The sequence below is a fragment of the Chenopodium album genome, chromosome 14 (genome assembly GCF_948465745.1).
Source record: "Chenopodium album chromosome 14, dcCheAlbu1.1, whole genome shotgun sequence".
Classification (NCBI taxonomy): domain Eukaryota; kingdom Viridiplantae; phylum Streptophyta; class Magnoliopsida; order Caryophyllales; family Amaranthaceae; genus Chenopodium; species Chenopodium album.
This window is the reverse complement of record NC_137847.1, coordinates 54,314,355-54,338,067: the sequence shown is the minus strand read 5'-3', so window position 1 is coordinate 54,338,067 and position 23,713 is coordinate 54,314,355. Positions and strand designations below refer to the sequence as shown.

The following is a 23,713-nucleotide window of genomic DNA, read 5'->3' as shown; positions in this document are numbered from 1 at the left end:
CTTTCTTCCACTTGTCAATTTCGTGTCAAATTTTAAAAATCATGTCAATACATAGCCTAGCTCACCAATGTGCTAGTCATATTGATTTGGGTCATGTTAATTAATACCACCATGCTGGAATTAGTTGTGTTTACATGTCTAAGACAAAATCGTGCGAGATGTTTTTTTGTCATGCTTCTCCTAAAGACCTAATTAAAAACAACTCATTGCTACAGTATTATGTTGTATAGTGTCGTACTAACACCGTGCCATAATCTTTCCATATTAGATAGCGCCGAGCCATGCTTTAGGGCGGCAAACACAATGTCATTTATACCTCTAAACTAGTCCAATAGCCTATGCAGCTATTTTTCAATTTAATTCCATAAAATAAAGGGTGCATATGGAAGTTGGACGTATGAAATTGAAGATTGAGGAAGCTACAAGCTAAGGTGGCTCTGTAACCTGATAAGGCCTCGGCTATGCAAATTTGCAGTGTTACTGAATTCAGGTGAAGATCATTGCACAGAAATAGAATGGCTTCTCTTTCTGATTATCAAATCCTTTCCTCCAAATTTCAACACCTCACCCCCTTTTCTTCTTCTTCAACCTTTCGCCTTCCTCCTACTCTCAAACCCAATTCTCTCTCCTCCCATTCCAGGCTCTTCCTCGTCAAATCCTCCCAACTCTCTCTCAATGACCCACTTCAAATTCACCCCGACTCTGCCAACCCAGATACCCGAAAAAGCTATATATGGGTCAACCCGAAAAGCCCAAGAGCCGCTCAGCTTCGCAAACTATCATACGATTCAAGGTACTCTTCTCTTGTTGAAGTTGCTCATTCTTTAGATTCATGTGATGCTACTCATGAAGATGTGTCTAAGGTTTTGTTTGGTTTGGGGGAAAATGTTGTAGAACAGGATGTTGTTATTGTTCTTAATAATATGAAAAACCCAAATACAGCTTTATTAGCTCTTCAATTTTTCCAGAATAAGGTCAAATTGGTTAGGGAAGTTGTGTTGTATAATGTTACTTTGAAGGTTTTGAGGAAAGGTAGGGAATTAGATAGGGCAGAGAAGCTGTTCGACGAAATGCTTCAGAGAGGTGTTAAACCTGATAATGTTACCTTTTCTACTATTATTAGCTGTTGTAGATTGTGTTATTTACCCCATAAAGCTGTTGAGTGGTTTGAAAAGATGCCGGCTTTCGGTTGCGAACCGGATGATATTACTTATTCGGCTATGATTGATGCCTATGGAAGGGCAGGGAATGTGGATAGAGCATTTGCTTTGTATGACCGTGCGAGGACTGAGAGGTGGATGATAGATGCTGTAACATTCTCTACCTTGATTAAGATATATGGGAAGACCGGTAATTTTGATGGGTGTTTGAATGTTTATGAGGAAATGAAGGCTCTTGGGGCGAAGCCTAACTTGGTTATATATAATACATTGCTAGATGCTATGGGGCGTGCCAAAAGGCCCTGGCAAGCCAAGATTATTTTTAAGGAGATGACAAACAATGGGGTTTCCCCGAGTTGGGGGACTTATGCTGCTCTTTTGCGTGCCTTTTGTCGAGCTCGTTATGGTGATGATGCCCTCAAGACTTATAAAGAAATGAAAGATAAAGGACTAGAGCTCAATGTTATTCTTTATAACTCACTTTTAGCAATGTGTGCTGATCTAGCTTATGTTAAGGAAGCGGTACAAATCTATGAAGAGATGAAGAGTTCCGGGACCTTCCAACCAGATAGCTGGACATTTTCGTCTATGATAACAGTATATTCATGTAACAAACAAGTTGCAGAGGCAGAGAATGTGTTAAATGAGATGGTCGAAGCTGGTTTTGAGCCTAATATCTTTGTTCTTACCTCGCTTATTCAATGCTATGGGAAGGCCAATCGAACGGATGATGTAGTGAGGACTTTCGATAGGGTCTTGGAATTGGGTATAACTCCTGATGATAGGTTTTGTGGCTGCCTTCTAAATGTTATGACACAAACACCAAAAGAAGAATTGAATAAGCTCATAGAGTGCATTGTGAAGGCTAATGAGAAACTTGGCAATGTGGTGAAGATTTTGTTGGAGGCTGAAACCAGTGAAGAGCATTTTAAAGGGGCTGCATCTGAACTGTTCGATTCAATTAGCACTGATGTAAAGAAGGCTTATTGTAATTGCTTGATCGATTTATGTGTCAACCTTAATATGTTGAATAGAGCTTGTGAGCTTTTGGATCTGGGTCTCACTTCACAAATATACAGAGATTTACAGTCCAGAACTCCCACTCAGTGGTCTTTGCACTTGAGATCTCTTTCCCTTGGAGCTGCTTTGACTTCACTACATGTTTGGACGACTGACTTGGAAAAGGCTGTTGAAAGTGGGGAGGAACTTCCTCCCCTGCTTGGTATCAATACAGGACATGGAAAGCACAAGTACTCTGAAAAAGGATTAGCAGGTGTAATTGTTGCTCATCTGAAGAAACTTAATGCACCATTTCATGAAGCTCCAGATAAACTTGGCTGGTTTCTGACAACGAAGGCTGCAGCACAATCATGGTTAGAGTCTCAAAAGTTCTCTGAACAAGTTTCTGGTTAGGCGCTCCTTGTTCGTTTCCAAATTTTTGTGGAGGGATTTGTCATTTTCAATTGTCCAAGAGTCATAGTAAGTATTCTTCTTTGCATCTTATTTATTTATTTATTATTCGTAGATGATTTCTTTTTGTATAGAGTTGGTTTGTTCTCCTGGCATGATTTTTCAACAGTTGTGTGTCAAATTGCCATATATAGCTTTAAGGCCTAATGAGAAAAGTATTAAGAATACTTTTTAATGATTCAGATGATGCTGGAATTATTTTCTGATTCATAATTCAATGTAACTAATTTTAATTTGATAGTCAAAATTTATAAAATTTGACTACAATCAGTAAAAGATGTGGACTTTTACTTGTGAACAGAAAGCGTGTATAATTCAAGCTACATGTGACATGAGACTGAACTTTGTTTAACACTCTACACTACATTTCTCTGAAATTATACACCACATTAATACTCCCTGTGAATCTGAAGTGCAATACACTTAAAAGGAAGAACGATTATCTATATTGATAGATAGGTAAAGGAAATAAGGAAGGCATAAAAAATTATTCATTAACACCGATAAGAAATTCATCTACCTTCCTAATCCAATAAAATGGTACAGTAATTATACTTTGTATAATATGACCCTCATACAAAGGTATAATTTACTATACTATCTGTTAGCTTTGATTAGGATAAGCTGATACTATGTATCCATTTCCCTGGCTATGAAGAGGATGTTGCCATGGATAGACTACTTACTTCCATCTTGTACGACAGTACGAGATGGTTGAATGGACTGTTAAAAAATAATAAGATGAAGGCACTAAGGCAGCCTTTTGCTTGCGCTTAATAACAATCTGAATTCCAAAGAGGCCAACCTCAATGGTGTTACGTCTTCAGTGCTAGTTAAGAACAGTGTTTGGTAGTCTCGCTTTTTTCGATTGATAGCGTCTAAGTTGCATCTACTAGTAGGTTCCCTTGTTTCTCTGCCTTTACCTTTTAGGGTAGTGCAAGGATTCAATATATGGGGGAAGGGCATGTTAATCATAGTCTATTACTAGTAACTTAGGGAATAAGCTAGAGGTTTGTTAGGAGGGATTTCTTATAGATAGGTTTCATTAGGAGGAATAAGGACATGTTGAATATTGAGTGGTTTGTTATTGGGACTTGGGAGAGAGTGAGCCTCTCCAAAGCTCATACTTGGGAGAGAATTCACCTCTCGGAAGTGGAATTATCATTTGATTTATTGTAATTCTCATCTTATCAATACAATCATCATTTCCTTCTTAATTTTCTTCCATTGTTAGAGCTGTCAGCTATGTCAGTTCCTAAGTAGTCCTTAACCTATCCAAAGACCAAGGTGAGCCTGTCAACCAACTTATTGGGAAAATGTACATAATAATTCTCATATCATAGACACTAAGATATGGAGTTTCATTATGAAATTAATTTGGGGTTTTGCTTTGAGTATAAAACTATAAATAGAGATTTCTCTTATATTCTGTAGTTAATGAAGTTGCGATACTCAAAAGATACATCAAAAAATGGTTTGATTTGGATCTTCGAGGAGAGGGCTAATATTATAATGGATCAAACCAAAAGGTGTTGATTTTTTGTCAAATGGTAAATGATTAATGTTTGTAGAAAATTTGTTGCTTGGTGTTTCAACTTCTCTCTTTGTGTAGTGGAGGTTGAGTGATTTATTTTGAGCACCATTAGCTGATTTTTTATTTGTAGAACAAGCGCATGAAGGCAATGTTGAGTGGGGGCAGCTCTCCTCTATGTTTGGTCGATCCTATGAGTTATTTTTGAGCCCTATTATGGTATATAGCCTCATAGGCGTCACCTTCCCGTTTCTGCTTGTTTATATTACTGATAATGCTTTGGGAGATTTTTCCTCCTCCATTTTATATACAGAGTGTGAGTTATTAAACATTCTAGAAATTAAAACCTTATTATTCTCTTAAATGTTTCAAACATGCTGTTTATTCTTTCTGACTAAAACCTTGTTTTTACTGGTATGTGAATGCAAGCTCTTTTACTATTTCTAGACTAGCAGGCTACAGTTGGAAATTGAAAATTAGTATTGACAATCAGATTTCATATGAAAGTTCAGAACTTGTTTCTTTAAATTTCTATATAGAACAATACTGAATTGAAAGCTTTCCCCTCTAGTGCACATACCATATGGTAATACTTAGATGAATAATTAGATTAGTGGCACAGGCAGCTTAGAATTTGCTGCCAGTTCGTTTTTAAGGGTCTCTCACTATCACAATAGGGTCATGACTGTGGTTTAGGGAATTTTAGTGTCTCTAGTTGAGAGCCTATCAGAACTACTGTTGATAACCCGAGCTTGAGGAATTGCCTTTTTTACCCAATAGGAAGAACCAGGAGAGGATCTTAATGACTTCTTAATATGCTTTTCTATGCCAAATAATAATGGTACATGAACCTTAGTCAGCCTTAGTTTTTAATACTTCAAGCAACTATCTATCGTGTTCTTTGCTATGAGGTTGGTGTTGTGGTAGTCCTACTAGAGATGGGTGACATTGATTTAGTAGCTAGTACCCAGGGACTGCATTGGAGCTTTTTGGGACATGTTCATGAACATGGAGGCTCAAACTAGATCTGGCACTTGGCACTTTGGCAGTGAATATCAATATGTGGAAATGAGAAAGCTGTTGAGGCATGTATGGAATATTGGAATCGGTTTTGTTGTTAATTCACTTTATGCGTATTAGCCGCTGTGTCACAACAGAGGACCTTTACTTTACCCTATCCCAGGTAGAATCTTGTTCGAGGCATTGTTCGGAAGGTAATGCTATACAATGATCTACAAGTTAAGGTTATTTATCTTACATTTTGCATCCCTAAAGGAATAATAGTTCCATACACTTTAGTTGATCACATCTTGATGACATGGAAAAGCAGCAAATACATTACATCCTATGCTTCAACCAACAGTGGGTCAGAGGCTCTTCTTACTGTTCAGTGCTATGCTGAAATTGGCTGAAACCATTCGATCAATGATTTGGTATAGTCTGAGCTTCCTGCTCTTCAACGAGAAGTAGGTTTTTATTGTCTGACACCCCTGCGCCTTCTGGTTTCCTTAGGGTTGAAGCTTTGATATGATGTCTAATATGGCTTCATAAAAGGACCAGTAAATTTGCTGTGTGCTCAAAATATATACGTAGTACTTATGTTACCTGCCTCTCTTGGTCCTCTTTTATCTTCCATCTGCCATCCTAAAGGAAGAATAGGGAACTGTCTGCTTTCTTCTATTACTTGTAATTCTTTACCCTTTGTAATATGGGGTTCCTTTTCATATCAGCCTGCTCTTTCTTGCATCATTACAATGACTTAACACCACAATATCTTCCCGAGTGTAAATAAATAAGATTACAAGAGCCTTCCTATAACAAGAGTTCAACTGGAAATGAGGATTGTTTATCTAAGATGTTAGAGAATCAGGTTGTTGACAAGGTGTCTGAGTAATATTTTGTTCACTGATAAGACAAAATGCTAAGTATGACGGGGTTGTACATTTTTAGATAGAATTGAAACATCTGGATTTGTGTTTTAGGGTAATATTCAAGGTTCTGGTTCAATTTTACGATTGTATGCGTGAATTGAGATCAAAATTACTGTTTCCTGTGGCTATCAAGGGACCAACTTTACTGATCTGGACGCTTCCATCTTCTGGATTGGAGTAACACTTTTTTAGTGACCATTAAGTTATAGTTATATGAGTTGGTGATCGAATTTGTGAAGGAAGAAGTTGAGGCAAGCTCTATACTGCGCTATGAAATGATACAAGTAACATTCATTATTAGAAATGAGGAACATGTACATATGTACTGGAATCAATGAGATGTTTTTACTCTTAATTTTAAATTAGGGTTGTGATGAAGCATAATGCTTATTGGAAGTTGCTCTTAAGACTCATGAGTCAAGGTTGAACTATTAGGATAATACCTGAGTTGTCAATTTGTCATAGTTGTCAGTTAGTAATTCTGTACGATTATGAGCCTGGCTGTTAACTGGATGGAAGATGACCTTTGTTTTTTTTTTTTTCCCTCTCTTTTAAGAACTTATTATTGTTTTTGTTTTTAGAAAAAATTAAACAATACAATCGGTTAAAAAATTACTCCATCCATTCTACTATTGTTAATTTTGGCCTGTCCTTGAATATTTCTCATGAATGAAAATGTCATTCTACCCAACCAATAAGATGTAGGTTTCTTAACTCAATTTCTTAATCTTATTCTTTCTTTTCAAAATTTCATATTCCATGTAATGTGGGACTCCTCACTATAGTTATCAAATTATTATCTTTAGTTAGTAGACTACTTTCACACTATTTATCAAAAGAACTCACTCTCTCCTACTATTGCTTGGCTTATAGAATAATATTATAATAATAAGCCTAATATGCTCACATGCCGGTTCTCTTAAATGTCATGCCTCATTTGATCTTAGAATGATGTTCAACTTATCATCTACTGTTAATATAAGGTTATCCTAGACTTCCTAGCTCCCTAGACGTCCATGTAATGATCGATGTAGTTATGTTTTAACTATTCAGGTTTACATTGCCTCTAGCTATTTTCATTAATTAGTAAATAGAGTTTTGTACTTTAGTCAGCCACAGAACTATGTTACCTGAGTAAATGTTATGGATTTATCCTTAACCTCCATTGTGATGGTGGTTTCTGGAATATCTTTTGTTTTGGAATGAGCATTTCATTTCAAATGCTGGAATTGGCCAAATTGAGTTTTTTGGGAAAACAAATAATATTTGTGAAAATTTTATAGTAGTCGTATGAAATATGACTAGCATAATGTTTTAATGACTATGTACTTCATAACTGACATATTTTTCTCCAAGTAATAAATACGTAGTACTTTATTTTTGATATAATATAGTGTTGTCAACATTTTTTTTATTTATCAAATTTGTTTTTTCCCTCTCAACCGAATTTTTCGCTCGGTTATGTACATTGAACACCATTGCTGCAGTTGACTTGTGATATTTTAAATTTCTTAAATTTTTTATTTATTACATCAATTTTATCTTTTTATATTAAGATAAAGCTGCTATTTAGAGATGCAATAGCCAATAACCTCGAGGGCGCTTTTCAAAGCTAGAAGTGTTCACATCAGGAAGACCCTGTATAATAGGAAGACAAGGAGCAAGTGTGCATAAACAAATCCTTAGTTTATTGTCTGAACGTGCAAGCCCACATGAGTGAATTGACCTGATCATGTGTAGAATGTTTAAAACCCAATATAGTAACCAGCAAGGTGGCCTGCACGTTATGCTGCCGCCTGACCTGCTTAAACTAAGAACAAATTCTATATAAGTCTTGTTGTATGGGTGTTGCTGTCATTTTATCATTCAGTCTTTTCCTCAATAATTACCATGGGTAACTGCATTCAAGTTATATTGTCTCAAAAGGGAGCATTTAGCTCTAACAAGCTGCAGGAATTTGATGAACCTAAATGCTATGCAAAGGTTCACCCAATACCTGCTCTCGCCTCAATGCCGTTGGAAGGCAAGACAGAAAACCTAGTTAACCCCCCAATCCCTCCAATGATGTCAGCTGATGATAGTTCCAAACGCAAAACTGTAAAGATTGTCTTAACTAAGAAACAGTTGGAGGAGTTGCTGAAAGATATGAAGGAGTTAGAAGCTACTGGAACTAATGTGCAGTTTGCCGAGAGTTTCTGGGAGAAGGATAAAAAATCGAAAAGCAGGTGGCAGCCATCACTTGCTACGATCCTAGAGTAGGTACATTAGAGATACCTTTTTTGTAACTCGTTTTTATCCATATTTTTAGTGTTGGATAAATTAGATGCAACCCAGTTTTCCCTGGACCTCTGATTTTGCTCGTGTAAAATCTGTCTGGAAAATGAGAGGTGTTTTGACTTTCTAGGGCTAATATAAGTGTTTTAGATTTTGATGTTCTATGTCTGTTTTATTCCTCCCTTCCTGTCATTCGTTACTCAGTGACTTAGAAAGAGGTTGTTTTGTTTATCAATCTCAGTGGACAAAGCATTTTTTTTGTAAATCATAGAACTCAGACAGGAAACTTATACACCATGGCATGCAATGTAATCTCACTCCTGAAGGCGTTATGCATTTGAAATGATTTTACTTGAAGAAGGTCTTAGACTCTAATGAAGAAGGTCTTAGACTCTAAGGTTAGAGACTTCTTTTGTTGGATGTTCTCCTAGTAAGAGCCAGCAGGCTTAAGAAACCCTTGAATAGTTTTGTGAGAAGTCTGAGAACATATTTGAGGTGAAGCCGACTGGCTGTGTGTTCATGCATGCATATGTGTATCGTCACTCTATCAGAAAACATAAAATCACTCAAATTTTAGATTGTTTAGAGCCTTGCTTGGATAGGAGCCTCAGGCACTATGATGTTGCACCAAGTTTATCTTTGCATTTCCTTCTTTTCCCAATAGATTATTGATCTGACTTGGAGAATGGAGTAAGCTTCAGGGTTTGGATAAAGTAACATGTACTTGTATTTCTGATATGCTAACATTAATAAAATTTAGATTGTTTAGAGCCTTGTTTGGATAGGAGCCTCAGGCACTATGATGTTGCACCAAGTTTATTTTTGCATTTCCTTGTTTTCCCAATAGATTATTGATCTGACTTTAGGAGAATGGAGTAAGCTTCAGGGTTTGGATAAAGTAACATGTGCTTGTATTTCTGATATGCTAACATTAATAAAATCAAAATTCACAAAATCATACTGTTTGAGTTGCTTCTTAGCTTCAATCTATACAAAATTAACATCTGAGGCTAGCTGTTATGAGTTGCAACTCAATAACATTCTTCACAAACATGTACACACCGAGGAAAATAAAATGCGCAGGAAATCCCCATCCCTTAACTTTTCGAGCTCAAAGAGTTGCGAAACTGATTGAATGGATTAAGATTTTGTGACCCTGCAAAATAATCAGAAATTCAATAATTCATGACAAATATTAGAAGTTATTTCTAATTGAGTTGATGCTATCCACAATAGTACAAGACCTTTTGAGAATAATCAAATAAAAGAGAAGGGTGAGATTGAAGTATCACCGTTTAAGGAAAGCTTTGCTCCAGTTTTTCTTGTTTTCATCCTTTGCAGCTGGTATTATTGCCTTTTGCCCGGCTGATGTTTCTTTCTTTGATTTTCTTGCCTCCACTTCTATGGCTTTGGTCAGTGTATCAACCTTCTTCAGGAGAATCTGTCAGGCAATTTTAGCTGGTAAACTTATTTTCTTCACAGAGGAAGGAAAGGCAAAACCTAAATTCAGCAATTACCTTGATCTCTTCATCTTTGGAATCTAAGCCATCATCTTTTGCTTGACAAATCTTCCGTAAATTGATAACCTCTTTTTGAAGCCTATCGTATAAAAACCCTGAAACTGCATCTTCACTCCCTATTTCTTTGCTTTCCATTCCCCCTTGAACTGCAGAATTACTATCCTTTGTCAAACCAGTATTCACATCAGTATTTGCTACTAATTCTGAGTTTTCCTTTCCAAAACGGTCTGTATTGGTAGTCTTAATTCCCCACAAGCTTCTCTTGGCTATATTCTCTTTTGAATTATGGTTCTCCAAACTATTTACTTTCTCCAACCAAGGTTGGTGAAGGGGAGAGCTCTTGCTGTTGATCACTGAACCTCTTGGCTGCGATGAAGATCTCTTCCTTGGTCCAGTATTGTTTGATACAAAGCCCAGGATTCGATTAGAATTTGTGTTCTTCGGTGTGCTCTCATTGCTTGAAGCATGCTTTAGGCCTTCTTCCAGAGTCTTCAGCCTCAGCTTGAATTTTTCCTGAGGTTATAGTTCGGTCAAACAACAATGATTAATGAATCTCCCCGGGGTGTTGGGGGGGGGGGTCATGGTGCAAAGACGGGCATTTACCTTCAGCTGTGCTTCTGCCTTCGCTGTTCTTTCAGCCACAGCTAGTTTGTCTTTTAAGCGCTGCATCTCAGCCTGAGTAGCATATATTTGCATTACTTAACTGGAATTATATATTTGATAAGAGCTCCATGTTAGTAGTTGCGTACCTGCAGGACCCTACGCTCTTCCAGCCATTGCTTCACCGGCATTACCTTATCATTTTCATCTTTCCATTCGTTAGCAACAACAGTTGCCACCCTGTTTGCTGACACCCTAGCCCGTGCAAGTTCCCTCTCAAGAGTTCTCTTCTCCTCCTAAATATCAGCAAGAACAATTTTTGATTATTAATTACACCATTTAGTTACCTTGGGACTAAGCTAGTTTATATATCTTTACAGTTAACACAGAGTTAAGAGCAATTGTCACCTAATTAGCTAATACCGGCAAATTAAGTGCAAAGATAAACGAAAGATTCAAACAAAGGTGAAATAAGATGCAATTTACAATACTGTACTCTTTTAGTCAGATTATTAGACTTCTTTTAGATGTATTATTAGACTTACATTCAGCTCGGAGATTTTGTGTTTGAATTCTCTAACAACATTAGCAGTAGCTCCACCAGCCAAAACGGCCTCCTCAAGTTCCTGAATGGTCTGGCTTAGCTTTTCAACCTCTACAACTTTCTGACGGTTGGTCTTTTCAAGTATTTTGTTCTCCTCCAGGCAAATTTCTATCTGTCTCCTTAACTCAAGGTTTTGGTTTTGTACATCCTCAACTATCAAAGCCCTTTCGAGGGCACTCCTCAAGATTTTCTCAGTCTCAAGAAGAGCTGTTTCTTTTGACTTTGTAAGACGCTCCATAGCTTTCTTATCCTCTAGTAAAGAGGCAATCTGCCAATAAAGATATATCTTAAACTCAATAAACTATCTAGCAGTCAATCTGTTGATTATGAAAATTATTAATATATCAAGTAGTACCTCATTTTTGTACATTTTGATGTCAGCTTCAAGAGGAGCTATGATCGAATCAATTGGAATATAATCATCATCCTTTTGGTTTGTGTGTAGCCTCCTAAGGGCTGCTTCGGCTGCAAACTGTGCAGCCAAAGCGTCCTTCTTCTCATCAGCTAGTTTCTTCATCTCTAGATTCTGCATTTGATCAGTTCCCAGTATACATTCATTTTCACTTGTTTGGTTCTTTCACTCACTTCCTTGCACTTTATGAAACCTTTATTAACATCAGAAAGTAAGCATAAATACCTTTTGTTGCAGGGCGTTCTCAGTTACTCTCAGTTTCTCATCCAACATGTCGTAATTTGTTTTAAGCTGTACAAGTGATAAAGTAAACAGAAAGGGTGCATAATGCATATAGATTATAGACTTAGCTGAAGATCATGAAATATCACAGGAATAAAATTAATAATATGACAAAATTGTCGGAGTGTATAATATACCTCAGCTAGAGCCTTTTCCTTCTGTGCTTGAGTTGCTCGCAAGGCCTTAATCTCATTTTGTGCAGCACATAAATCATTATCTTTCTCTAAAGCCATGTTTAAAACCCAAAAAAAAATGTTGGAATTCAGACATAGCTAACCAAATGCATTGTTTTAAGGAAGTATAGAATAGGTTCTTATATAATCTGTCAAAAGCAATAGTTAGTTATTGACGACTTCATCTGTTGCATTTTTTATTCTTAATGCATCTTAAAACAGCGATTTCTGAGTTTCCTAGATACTTACATCTTAACAGACTCTTCTTATATTGCTTTGGAACTTAAATGCATGTAGGCTATATGTTGCATGATTTAATAAAGTTACAGGTAATGCACATCTTAGAAGTTCTGACACTGATATTAAGGTGATTAATCAGGATCAGTTTGTTACAAATTCTGGTAGTGTGAAGTGATTGAAAAATGTGTGTGTTACGCTTCACCTAATTAATGTCACTAAAATAGAATTTTCTTTCATCTTCATTGGCAGAAATTACTACTTTTTGAATGAGGAAATCACTTTTCATTTGTATAAAATTGATCTTGTACCTAAATTTTAACATTGCCTGTAGTCTAGTCGCAAATGAAGTACTGAGAATTAGGAATGAGAGACGTGATTCGACTCAAGCCGAAAGGATTTAGGGATCAATTCTCATGAGGAGCATGGGGTGGAACCCGTGAAGGTTGGGGGCTGGATGGCCTATAGGATATTCATGCTTGGGCCCGCGTACCAGGCCCCCATAAAAAAAAAAAAAAAAAAATGGCTAATGAAGTACCAAGCAGGTTAGATGATATATCAGATCATATTAGTTAAAATGCTATGAAGGGGTCACACAATCACATTCTCATCATTCTTTGCCAAAGATATAAGCAATCCAGGCCACCCCAAAACAAAATTACAAAACTTCTAGAAATGTCTTTTGCTTCCACATTTGTCATGTGTTGTGCACTATTACTCATAAAGTGAGGAATTAAAATGGATCTCCTTCCCATATTCCCTTTTCATTATTATGAGATAAAGTTGGCAATGGCATCTGCGATCATTGACCAACAGTGGACTATGGCTAATTTCGAGATTGTTATTTGCAAAGACTACCACGATATGAAGGAATAAAACCTAATTATTTTACTTGTATAAATAATTAATAAATAAATGGTTAAAATGGCACATTATATGGGTCAATACGCTTGGCATGACACAACCTATGTGAGTTGTGCTGCATAGAACCAAAATGTGTTGCATACAATTTAAATGTGCTGCATAGAACCAAAATGTGTTGCATACAACCTATGTGAGTTGTACTAGAAAAAAACATATGCTTTATAATGGTTTTGGAAAAAATCATTACTCTTAATTGCATATACAATTTAATTAGATTGTTTATGTCGCACTTTGTATTAAATGGTAGAAATATTGTGAGAATAACGCATATTACAAAAAAAAAAATAATTTTATTTTAAAAGCATTTCATATCCTTCATAGTTGTAAGAAGTTTCTTTTTAGAAATTTCTAACTATGGAAATTAGTAAATACGGATCTCTTTTACTGTATTGGGGAGGTTTCTTAGTTTCTAAGATAATAACCCTTGTAATGTTGTAATGGTCAAAATCCCCACATCTTTGAGATGGGGTATATCTCCTCATTCCCTCTTTGCCCAAATGCTCTTTTATTATTATTTTTACTACGAAGTAAAATGAATTTTTAGACTAAAAATAAATGTCTCATCTCATTAATAACTTATGACAAATAAAGTTTTGTATATCAAACCCGGCCCCCAAACGTATATAACAAGCAAATTAGGTTATGAATAGAAACACACCTTTAAGCTGATTTTGCAAGTGGTTAAGCTCCAACACAACAGGGTCAGGTTGAGGCTGAGAAATGAAGCTAAGGTCTTCCATTCCTAACATCATTGTATTTGTATATAACTTGGACAAAATATATGATGTATGAATTATCAAATATGTAATGTGGAAGAGGGGGCTTAATATAGTTGGGTACAAAGGGGGGTAGCTAAGGAGAAGTCCATGCTTTTAAGGAATTATAATTAATCGGTGGCACCAAATAATTCCTTAAAATCCTTTTCTTTCCCCTTCAAAACTTTCATTTTCCTTTCATAATCTATCCTTAATCACATTATAAGCCGTTAAACCCGCCTTAATTCCTCCTCTTATGAAAGTAACCGTTACTACCCCCTTGTGATATGCCATTGTATAATACAATTCTCTCATCATTTCTTTTATCTTCTACTATCATATTCTAATATAGTATTTGGATTCTTAAATTCTCGCAACCCTAACAACTTCTAGTATCATATTACCTTTGTTTTGAGAGTGTTAATCACTCCTACTCAATTTCACGTTTTACTCAATTTATCTTCATCTATTTACTCACTTCAAAAAATTCATAGTTTGTGAATTTATTACGATTAAAAATTATTCCTAGGAACGTCTAATGTGTCAAACAAAAGTTCTCATTACGCCATTTATCATTACACCGCGTGGCTCACCTTTAGCTTCCATATGTTTCTTATTGATTCTATACTGAGTGTCTTACCACCAGGTTATGTGATATTTTGTGTAATATTTTGAATGAAAATATGAATAACAAATTTTATTACAAGAAGATTGAGTCCTAAATTAAATTTAAAATGTATATTAATGATCAACTACAAGTAATGACCTAGGGCATCGCCTAGGCTCAAATACTAGTTATAATATACAATCGCGTTAGAGTAGAATTTGTTATATACACCTAGGTGCACCATACACCCAACTAACCCAAGGTTAGTTTTGCTCTTTATTAGGTTAATTCTGCTCTTTATTTGATGATTAAATAATAAACAATCATCAAAATGAGATTAAAATACCCATGGGTGTACAGTACACCCGAGTGCACATAACAAGCTCTCCGTTAGAGAGCCTCGACTTCGATTTGAGTTCAATCATTTTTTTTTTTATCAAAAATCTTTATCCTCTCACGTGGGCCACTAAATACCCTTCCCTTTTCCAAATTTAGTGTAATAATCAGAACCGAAAGTTGCAAAAATGTAATGGACTGTGAGTTATGACTAAGTTGATGACTAAAACATATATTTGCTTAAGCGCTAAACCTTCCTTAAACCATGCTTTGTTATTCAACCATTAAAATGACATTAAATCAAGGAATAATGAAGAATCCTTATGACTCTTTTGTTGGTTATTGATAGATTTTGTACTGAAGTGGCTTAAAAGTCAAATTAAGAAAAAAACAAATACATGAAAAATTAAAATTCTCTTCATCTTTACTTGAAAGTATAAGTCATAAATGATGATGTATTTTGATTAAATTTACATTGAAGATAAGAACTACTTTACTTAAGCCATTTGGCAAAGCTCTAACAGAAGTTTCCAATCTTACCAATAACATTAACATCCCCATTATATGTAATAGTGGCCCAAAACTATCTACATCAAATATTTAATGTGATTAAGAGTCAACAATGGGCTTTGATTAAGAAATTGGGCTTATGTAGCTAATTAAGATTAATTATACTCCAAATAGAATAATTTATGATAACCAAGAATTGAAAGGGACTTCTCCAATAATGGCGGTCAAGCTTGTTTCCTAGGTGCCTCTATTAGTGATATAGGTTAGGTAAAACTCGTGTCACACTGATTATTAGCAATTAAGCGTTAGATGATCTTTTGTGCTTAATTATAATTGTTTAAAATCATCAACTAACTAGATTGGTTGTATCATTGTATGTAGTCTTGTAGAAGTTATAAGAATGAGAAACCTGGCTTGATTGTAAAATTCTAATTATGATTATATGTACCCAAAATCACAGTCTTGTTGGTTTTGCGTGACATCAACTAACATTGTCACGCACATGTAAAATGGAACACATTCACAGTTCACACGGTTGTCACAGGCTATCAGCTACCCAATACTGTGTGCTTGTAGATGCATCTAGTTTAATTTGTATTCAAAACCTTCTTATTGATCAGCTTTTATCCATCTTTTAATATAACATAAGCTTGAGGCAAGGTTTGCTCTAATTGGTGGCTGCTTATTACTATAACCTACACTAATTCTTGTAGAAGAACAAATTCTTAAAAGTGGGCTTTGCCTGTTTGCACTTAATTACAAGTCATCGTATGCATAACAAAGCCAAACGTCAAATATAACATGGCCATCAGGCTACTAGCATGCCAACCCTTGAGTTATGTGTTATAACACTGAGCCATTAGCTTAGAATGGCAATTAGCAAAGAAGGCAACCATACATTAAGTAGGTGATTACTAGTGTCTATCATACTTCATATATATAAGCTGCTGATAACTTGCAGACAGCAGAAATTCTGATAAAAGCTAGTATCCCAAAGTATTGATTGTTTCGAAGAAGCTACCTTTTTCTCACAAAGTATGGAAATGCAAGGATGTAAGATTTCTCTGCTTGTGAATATATTCTGTTTCCATACCCTGTAAGATTAACCTGAATTTATTATGTCAGCTGTTGTCAGGGTTCCTGAATCATCCACATCTAAATTCCTGAAACAGTCCATCAAAACGGTGACATCTTCAGCAGTGATCTTTTCCATCTCTTTTAGCTTCATTATAACGAACTCTGCAGCACTGTTATAGATGAATACAGTAATTGTTAATAGCAACATCAACTATACTTGACTTGCAAGCATCAGTAAGCTTGAATTGAAGCAAGGAAACTAGTATTAGTGACTTGACTAGGGTAGATTTAACCTACAGATTAGACAGGGTGCTCTAGTATCAGTATAAGTAAGTCGAAATGTATTATAAATTTGAGGATAAAGTAATCAACTAAATTGAATGAAACATTTGATGAGATAAAGAACTTGCTCCAAAAGTGCTCACCTCACGACGTTATCATTATCAAGATCAGCTTCCTCAATGTCAGCTAGTGTAAGCTTCCTGCTAAGAACCCAATCCAAAAAAGTCTTCTGCCTCCTCTCTGTATAAAGTTCAGTAAGGTAGAAAAAGAACTGAGCTAGACACATAGTGCTGCACAATATCCAAAACACAGCAAAAAGTCGGCCCTTTGCTGTGGCAAAGCTCTCATCCCCATAACCTAGAGTGGTGACCGTGGCACAAACACAATAGAAGGCATCAATGAGATCCATTTCTTCGTGTAAGGTCAAGAACAATGTTCCTGCAGTCATAAGCGATAAGAGAAGGATGGAGGCCATCACAAATTTGTATCTAGTCCTGTTGGTTTCCACGGGTACTACTTCAAGTATTTCAGCAGGGGGGACGGCCTTATCCTGAAGGTGAAAAGCCTTGACCACAAGTGCTTCATTCTTCTCAACAATGTATTCAGCTGCTCTGCTAAGAATCATACCGACAACAGCCACCCCGCTGAAAACAAACAAGCTGGCAAGCAGCTTGGCCAGAGTGGTAGCAGGGACAAGATCTCCATATCCAACAGTGGTCATTGTGACAATGCAGAAATAAAGGGCATCAACAACACCATTGGTTTTCTTGCCATCGAGCTGACCCCTAACTAAGACAAAGCAAATAGTTCCAACACTAAGGTACAAGGCCAATGCTAGGAACACATGAATAAGGACAGGTTTTTCATTGGGGCTACACGATGGTGGTGGAGGACTCGGATTATCATCATTATGGATGTTGACAATTGACTCTTTTGAGGGATTGTACTTTGTAAAAGGGGTGCTTTTGCTTCGTCGAAATCTTTTCCTTGTTAAAGCGTTGTTGACATCTCCGAATTCCTTTGCAGATTCATTGATGGAGCACTCAAGTAATGGGGATTTGGCAGTGTAATGGCCAGCCATCATTCACTCAAGCACCAGTTTCCAACACCCTGCCCTGTGGAGTGTGGAACACACATTAACTGATCATCAATAATGTCCTAGAATTGAATACGAGGGCCAGTTAGAGAGTTCAAACTAAATGCATAATCTGACATTATGTACTATAAAATGCAAATATATATCTATGTGCACCTAAGAAGATCTTGATTTTGAATATGTTTGCAAGTGTATAATTGAACAATGATGATATATATAATATGAGTTGCATGAAATAAATGTAGGCAAAGAAAGATAATCACCTTTTATAATGCTATAATGTAAATATTTGTTTTATACCCATTTTAAGAAGCTGAATTCTTTATTCCATGTTCTTGAGTGTAAATGCCCAGAAAATTTAGAGAAGGAGATATATAAAAATCTGTAGTCCTATCATTGTCTTAGTGTTTTCTGTTTTGTTTTCTTGTTATTGTTTTTGACTTTATAATAATATAAGTAATATAAGTTGTTATATATTTGTGGGTATAAATTCTCCAAGTTGGAATTTTGTCAAAGTTATGGGATCCCTCATAATTCATCCCTGCTAATTGGTGGCAGACAATGGGGAAGGGCTTGAATTTGTGAGATATGGAGTTAATTGTCATTCTCACATTAACTACAAATAACATCATAATAATGTCATGTATTTCGTCTATATAGCCCAATATGTCCAATTTATTTTTGGCTTGGGATGTCAATTAGACTGTCTACTCTGGAATTTGTAAGTTGTGACCCATAAAAGTTGCCGAGAGAGACAGGGACTCACGAGAGAGGAGAAGTAACACTAACGGAATAATGGCTTGGGATTGGAAAGGAACGAGGGTTTGTCAGCGGCCAAATCGTACATGAATATATTTTTATAAAAATTGTCAAAAGACTACAAGAGATATGTTGGTGGGCAGAAAATATGTTATGCAACCATTGTATATCGTATGTATCACGTTCATGTCAAGCTTTTGAAATAATGTCCATATACAACTCATAACCCTCTAACATCAAAGCTTATTAATTAAGAGGACCCTCTAGCCCAACATGTGAGTGTATCTCAAGCCATACATGGCAATTAGGGCGTGTTCGGCAAAATATAGCTGTGAAGGTAGCTGTCAGTTGTGAAGGTAGCTGTGAGCTGTGTAGGTAGCTTTTAGCTGTCAACAAGCTGTTAGCTGTGAAGATAGATAATTTAGGTATGAGTGTTCGGTAAAGTAGCGGTTAGCTAGCTGTTACATTTAAAAATCAATATTTTATATTTAATACTATAGATTAAATTTTCAACAGCTACCTCAAAAGCTACCTCTAATTTCAAAAGCTAATATTTCTAACTTTTCATAAAAGCTATCTTCACCACTAAAAACTACCATAACCACTATTTTGCCAAACACTTACATTTTTTGTTAAGTAATGGTTTGACCAAGTCAAACCACTAAAAGTTACCTAAAAGCTACTCAAACGCTAGCGCCGAACACACCCTTAGTCTAAGATGCACCCTTGTGCACCTTAGATAGGTGTATCAATGCAGCCCAGAAGCTCAATTACACACAACCCAATTAAAAAACGCCCTAAAACTAAAAAACACGGAAACTGCAATACACCCACCCACACCCAATAAATGTAACGTCACTTCCAAACTCAAAATTCTTCTTCTTCTATATGATTTTCTCTCTCCTCTTTTTCACTTTCTCTCTCCTTTATTTCATTTTCTCTCACTAAAAAACTGCAAAAACATCAATGGACATTAGAGAAGAGATGCAAAATCAAAAGGATCCTCCCTAAAAAAAGGCAATTTTATGTAAATTTCACTTAATTTTGTTTGAATTTATATGATTATCACTTAATTCTGTTTGAATATTGTTCGATACTCTATTGTTTGAAATTTTTTATTGGAATTTTCAAAAAAAATTAGTGAAATCAAACGGATACCTTATGTTCACATTCCGAAATGCATATGTTCATATTTTGAATTCTTATGTTCATATTTTGAATCCTTTTGTAAACTTTCTGAAATGCTTATATTCACTTTCTAAATCCATATGTTCATATTTTTTTATGTATATGTTCACCTTCTGAAATGCTTAATTATGTTCATATGCATTCAAAAATGAACCAATGCATATGTTCATATTTTTAATACTTATGATGCATATGTTTCATAATCATATTATTTTTTATTTCTTCAATTTTTTATGTTCATAATTAAATGCCTTATATTCATAATAATATTTTATATGTTCATAATGTAAATATTCATAGTAAATATTTGTTGTTCATAAATATTCTCATTAAGTCTGTTTATGCATATGTTCTCTTTGTTAAATGCATATGTTCATATTTTTTTACTCATATGTTCACCTTTTAAATGGTTATATTCACTTTAAGGAAACCAATGCTTACGTTTATATTTTGAATTGTTATGTTTACTTTCTGAAATGCATATGTTCATATGTTTTATGCCTATGTTAACTTTTTGAAAAGCTAATGTTCACATTTAAGGGAAGCTATGCATATGTTCATATTTTGCATGATTATGTTCATTGATAAAAAAAAATGCAGAAAATCAGATGAAATTCATACACAGATGAAATTGATTGAAGCTAAAAAAATTCAATTCATATGAATTCAAAAAATCAGATAAACAACCAATTCCATATTGTAAGGAACAGATTCAATCGTTAAATCGAAAAAAAAAAGAAAAAAAAAACAGAGGAAAAAGGAATTAAAGAAGGAAGGAGAAAAAACAAAGTATAATTTGTGAATTCAAGGATTCATATAAACCTTAATCAATCGAAATTAAAGCACAAAATCGAAATTCACACAAAAATTCATACTCAATAACTACTTTCATGTTGTAAGAAACAAATTCAATCAAAAAAGTGTAAAAAAGGGGGGAAAATTAAAAAAAACAAAGGAGAGAGAAAATAAAAAACGAAGGAGAAAAATAGAGGTGAAGAAAACTAATGTTCACTTTCTGAAAAGCTAATGTTCATATTGTACAGTTGTTACACCTATTTCTAGGTGCATGAGTGTGCACTTAAGAATATGCGCATACATGGAAGATAGGTAGCGCATGACATTCCTTGACTTGTTTTAGACATAATCTATTGAAGCACATGAATTGATGGTCCAGCCCGTGCACATGCAAATTTTTTTTTTAATATATATATTTTTTTTAATTTTCGGTTGTAATTTAGAGAGTCCTAAGAGGCTAAGAACATGTGATGAGAATCGATTATAGGATTCTTAAACCATTTGAATTGAATTTTCCCTCTCTCTCATGCACAATTTCTTTTTTTGGTGTTCCACCCGATTCACCCTTTTGATCAATCCAGATTCAAAGTTCAGTTCTGGATGGATAGGTTCTACCCCTTTCTCAATTGTTGTTGTGAGGGATTGGACATGCGGTCCTCCGTACCGAGTGTACCCCCAATCATCGCTATATCAACAACCAATTGATCAATTGATAAATGGTCACCTTGTATAATGTATTAGATTGGGATGCAAATTGGAAACCCAAATTATGTTTATCTTGATAGGCCGTTGCCCACAATGACATTTCACACTTGCCGATACAATCTGTTTTTACAGTCGGGAAGAAAAACAGTGCACACTCCACTCCAATGAGCGCAGGAAATACAAGCAAATTCCTCCGGTATGCTTTAAATCCTTCAATTTATTTCTTATTTTTCTTTCATTTCAGAAAAATGAGCTCTTCAATATTGTGTAGTCAATAATGTCCGACAATTGGAATTCGGAATTCCCAATTCCCAATTGAATATTCAATTAGGGTATCTGACATTGCATTATTAATAATCGAACCAATTCTAAGGTTTCTTCTTTAGTAATTAGTACAGTAGAATTATTTGATATGTATCCATTGATCCCTATGTCTTTCTTGAAATGGTAAACTATGCCTTAGAATAATACTACATATAAAGATTGGAAATTTTACTTCAGGCTTTGATTGGTTATCCTGGGAAATAAATTCCTGTTGAAAGTTGTATTTTTGGGAAGTTTTTTCCTCCTTAAATTGTTTGGTTATGACAATGGGAAGTCGAAATTCCAAATTTGGTTGATCAAAGGAAGGTCTTGGTAATTTACTTCCTGTTTTGGCAAAAAATGGACTAACTGGGCCTTGGAGGGCTGCTTGCGGACCTCGGATTTGGACCTTGAATGGACCTGCAAAATGAACCCTTAGACGGATCCTTCGACGCCCAAGTTAGATGCCAAACAATGCATATTTTGAGAGGATTTTAGGGGAGAGAGAGTGAAGGAGGATGGTCATCTTAGTGTAAGAGTGACCTCTCTTTTACCTTTGGCCCCTTGAGGGGTATTTATAGTACGAGTAGTACATGAGTGGGTATTGTCAACCCTAGTAGTACATATGTGGGCAAGTATGGGCCATATTAGTGAATTTTCCTTTAAAGAAGCCTACTCATTATTCTGCTTATAGTAGGTCCTTTTAGCAATATTGAAAAGATAATACATCTAAGTTTGTTGGTTGTCTTGCTGACTTCCTCTGGCTGCTGACATTTGATGATAGATGAAGTCTGAAAGTATCTGCTTGGAGCTGTTGCTTAGGATACTAACTGATCTGAACTGGTGAGAAACTAAGAATTCTCCATGCAGGCAGGGAAGTTGGGACACTGAAAGAAAATTTTGGGATTAAGACAAGTTCCACCTCTAGCTTATGGCTCTGCCTGCTTCACTACATAACTTGGGGACCTGCATGTAGATGGATGACAGAAGTTTCCTCTGAAACAAGATCTAATAGCATAATCTGGCTGGAACAACTTGTTAACAATGAATGTGTTGGAAACAGAAAAATGGATTGTTACAGGATAAGCCAGATAATAAAGTAAGTTCACCAATGCATGCTTATACCTTATACCCTGGCTAGTGTACTATTGTCGGACACAGCCAGTTTTAAAGCTTTGCATTATTTGTCCAAATGAAGAGATAAGCATCCACATTTTGCTGGATTGTCTAGTATCCCAACAGGTAAGTTGAGGTGAAATGGAGAGTTCAAGTAACAGTTGTTTGCCTTTCCTGTTTATTTACTAACAATTATGTTAAATGTCCTGCAGATGAAAAATTTATGGCTCTTAGTATCACTCACATGACATTGGAACTTATCAACTGTCAGGTATAATGGGTTATGAAGCTAATCAGATCCTGTGTTTTTTTTCGATCACTCTTGAATCTTGATGCGCCTCTGCAATTAGTTTTCAGGTGATTCATTCATCTTTTATTTTTTTTTTTTTTTTAAATCAAGAGGACCCATTTGATATATGTTTGAGTTGTTCATTCATGTTTGATAAAGATAGTGGACATGAAAAGGAAATTGTGCTTGTTTAGGACCACATAAAAGAGAAGATTTCATGGAGCAGTCATTATCGTTTATCTGGTAAATGACAAACAAGCACATCCTTATGTTGTGAATCATTGCTTGAATGCCTTATTACATCAAAAAAAAAAAATTCACAATCCTTTGTATTCTAATAATCAAGTTGGTGTTTAAGGTCCAATTATGGCCTGATAGCACATGTTTAAGCTTAATGCATTTAGCTAGCTGGTTATTCTTGATTTCTATGGACAGATATCAAGGATAATCCCATAGCTACAAATAGATCAGTGTTACCAAACAGTTAACAGCTTATCCCCTAATACATGATTGAAGAATCTTATGGTAAGTTTTTTCTCTCTTCAAGTCCCACTTCATTCTTGTCATTTCAAAAAAAATGATTTTTTTTTTTTTTTTTTTTTTTTTTTTTTTTTTTTGTCGGAAACACAAGCTTGTGTGAAGCCATTGAATGAATCAGTTCATAACAGTTTTAAGGCTGAGCTCTTGTTTCATAGATATATTTGGGAATGAGTTTATATGTGTTGCTATGTAGTAATTTAGTAAAGCTGTAAAGTTCCATGAAGTCTCATGGGTTTG

The 23,713-nt window shown here is 35.4% G+C and overlaps 3 protein-coding genes across 5 annotated transcripts; 1 reads left to right on the top strand and 2 right to left on the bottom strand.

Annotated features, from left to right (window-relative positions):
* Positions 1-305: 305 nt before the first annotated feature.
* LOC145577593 (pentatricopeptide repeat-containing protein At4g16390, chloroplastic-like) lies at positions 306-11,757 on the top strand. Of its 3 annotated transcripts, none has more exons than XR_014098826.1 (2): positions 306-2,639; positions 11,740-11,757. XR_014098826.1 is itself a non-coding variant. In XM_081635082.1 (1 exon), exon 1 carries the CDS (start codon positions 516-518, stop codon positions 2,571-2,573), a length of 2,058 nt encoding a protein of 685 aa, XP_081491208.1. In that variant the 5' UTR covers positions 306-515; the 3' UTR covers positions 2,574-2,886. The 3 variants fall into 3 exon arrangements, 1 of the variants encoding a protein (XP_081491208.1); XR_014098825.1 differs by lacking the exon at positions 11,740-11,757 and adding an exon at positions 4,295-4,423; XM_081635082.1 differs by lacking the exon at positions 11,740-11,757 and having other exon boundaries at positions 306-2,886.
* On the bottom strand, positions 9,264-14,060 carry LOC145577594 (microtubule-associated protein 70-5-like). The gene is made up of 10 exons (XM_081635083.1): positions 13,777-14,060; positions 11,922-12,007; positions 11,728-11,793; positions 11,446-11,616; positions 11,032-11,358; positions 10,636-10,782; positions 10,490-10,561; positions 9,884-10,399; positions 9,659-9,807; positions 9,264-9,522 (listed from the first exon to the last, which is right to left on the bottom strand). Exons 1-10 carry the CDS (start codon positions 13,868-13,870, stop codon positions 9,507-9,509), a joined length of 1,644 nt encoding a protein of 547 aa, XP_081491209.1. The 5' UTR covers positions 13,871-14,060; the 3' UTR covers positions 9,264-9,506.
* Positions 14,061-16,270: 2,210 nt separating this feature from the next.
* On the bottom strand, positions 16,271-18,186 carry LOC145579636 (two-pore potassium channel 1-like). Its single transcript, XM_081636871.1, has 3 exons — positions 18,045-18,186; positions 16,829-17,800; positions 16,271-16,573 (listed from the first exon to the last, which is right to left on the bottom strand). The coding sequence occupies exons 2-3, from the start codon at positions 17,767-17,769 to the stop codon at positions 16,429-16,431; spliced, it is 1,086 nt and encodes a 361-aa protein (XP_081492997.1). The 5' UTR covers positions 17,770-17,800; positions 18,045-18,186; the 3' UTR covers positions 16,271-16,428.
* Between the last annotated feature and the right edge of the window lie 5,527 nt (positions 18,187-23,713).

Bases quoted from the DNA above. Each gene is read 5' to 3' on its own strand.
- LOC145577594 (XM_081635083.1), bottom strand. From the start codon at position 13,870: ATGATGTTAGGAATGGAAGACCTTAGCTTCATTTCTCAGCCTCAACCT. The intron at 11,617-11,727 runs GTATTTATGCTT...GATCAAATGCAG, and splicing joins AGAACGCCCTGCAACAAAAG to AATCTAGAGATGAAGAAACT. The intron at 10,400-10,489 runs GTAAATGCCCGT...CTATAACCTCAG, and splicing joins AGGCAGAAGCACAGCTGAAG to GAAAAATTCAAGCTGAGGCT.
- LOC145577593 (XM_081635082.1), top strand. From the start codon at position 516: ATGGCTTCTCTTTCTGATTATCAAATCCTTTCCTCCAAATTTCAACAC.
- LOC145579636 (XM_081636871.1), bottom strand. From the start codon at position 17,769: ATGATGGCTGGCCATTACACTGCCAAATCCCCATTACTTGAGTGCTCC. The intron at 16,574-16,828 runs GTGAGCACTTTT...CATCTATAACAG, and splicing joins GATAATGATAACGTCGTGAG to TGCTGCAGAGTTCGTTATAA.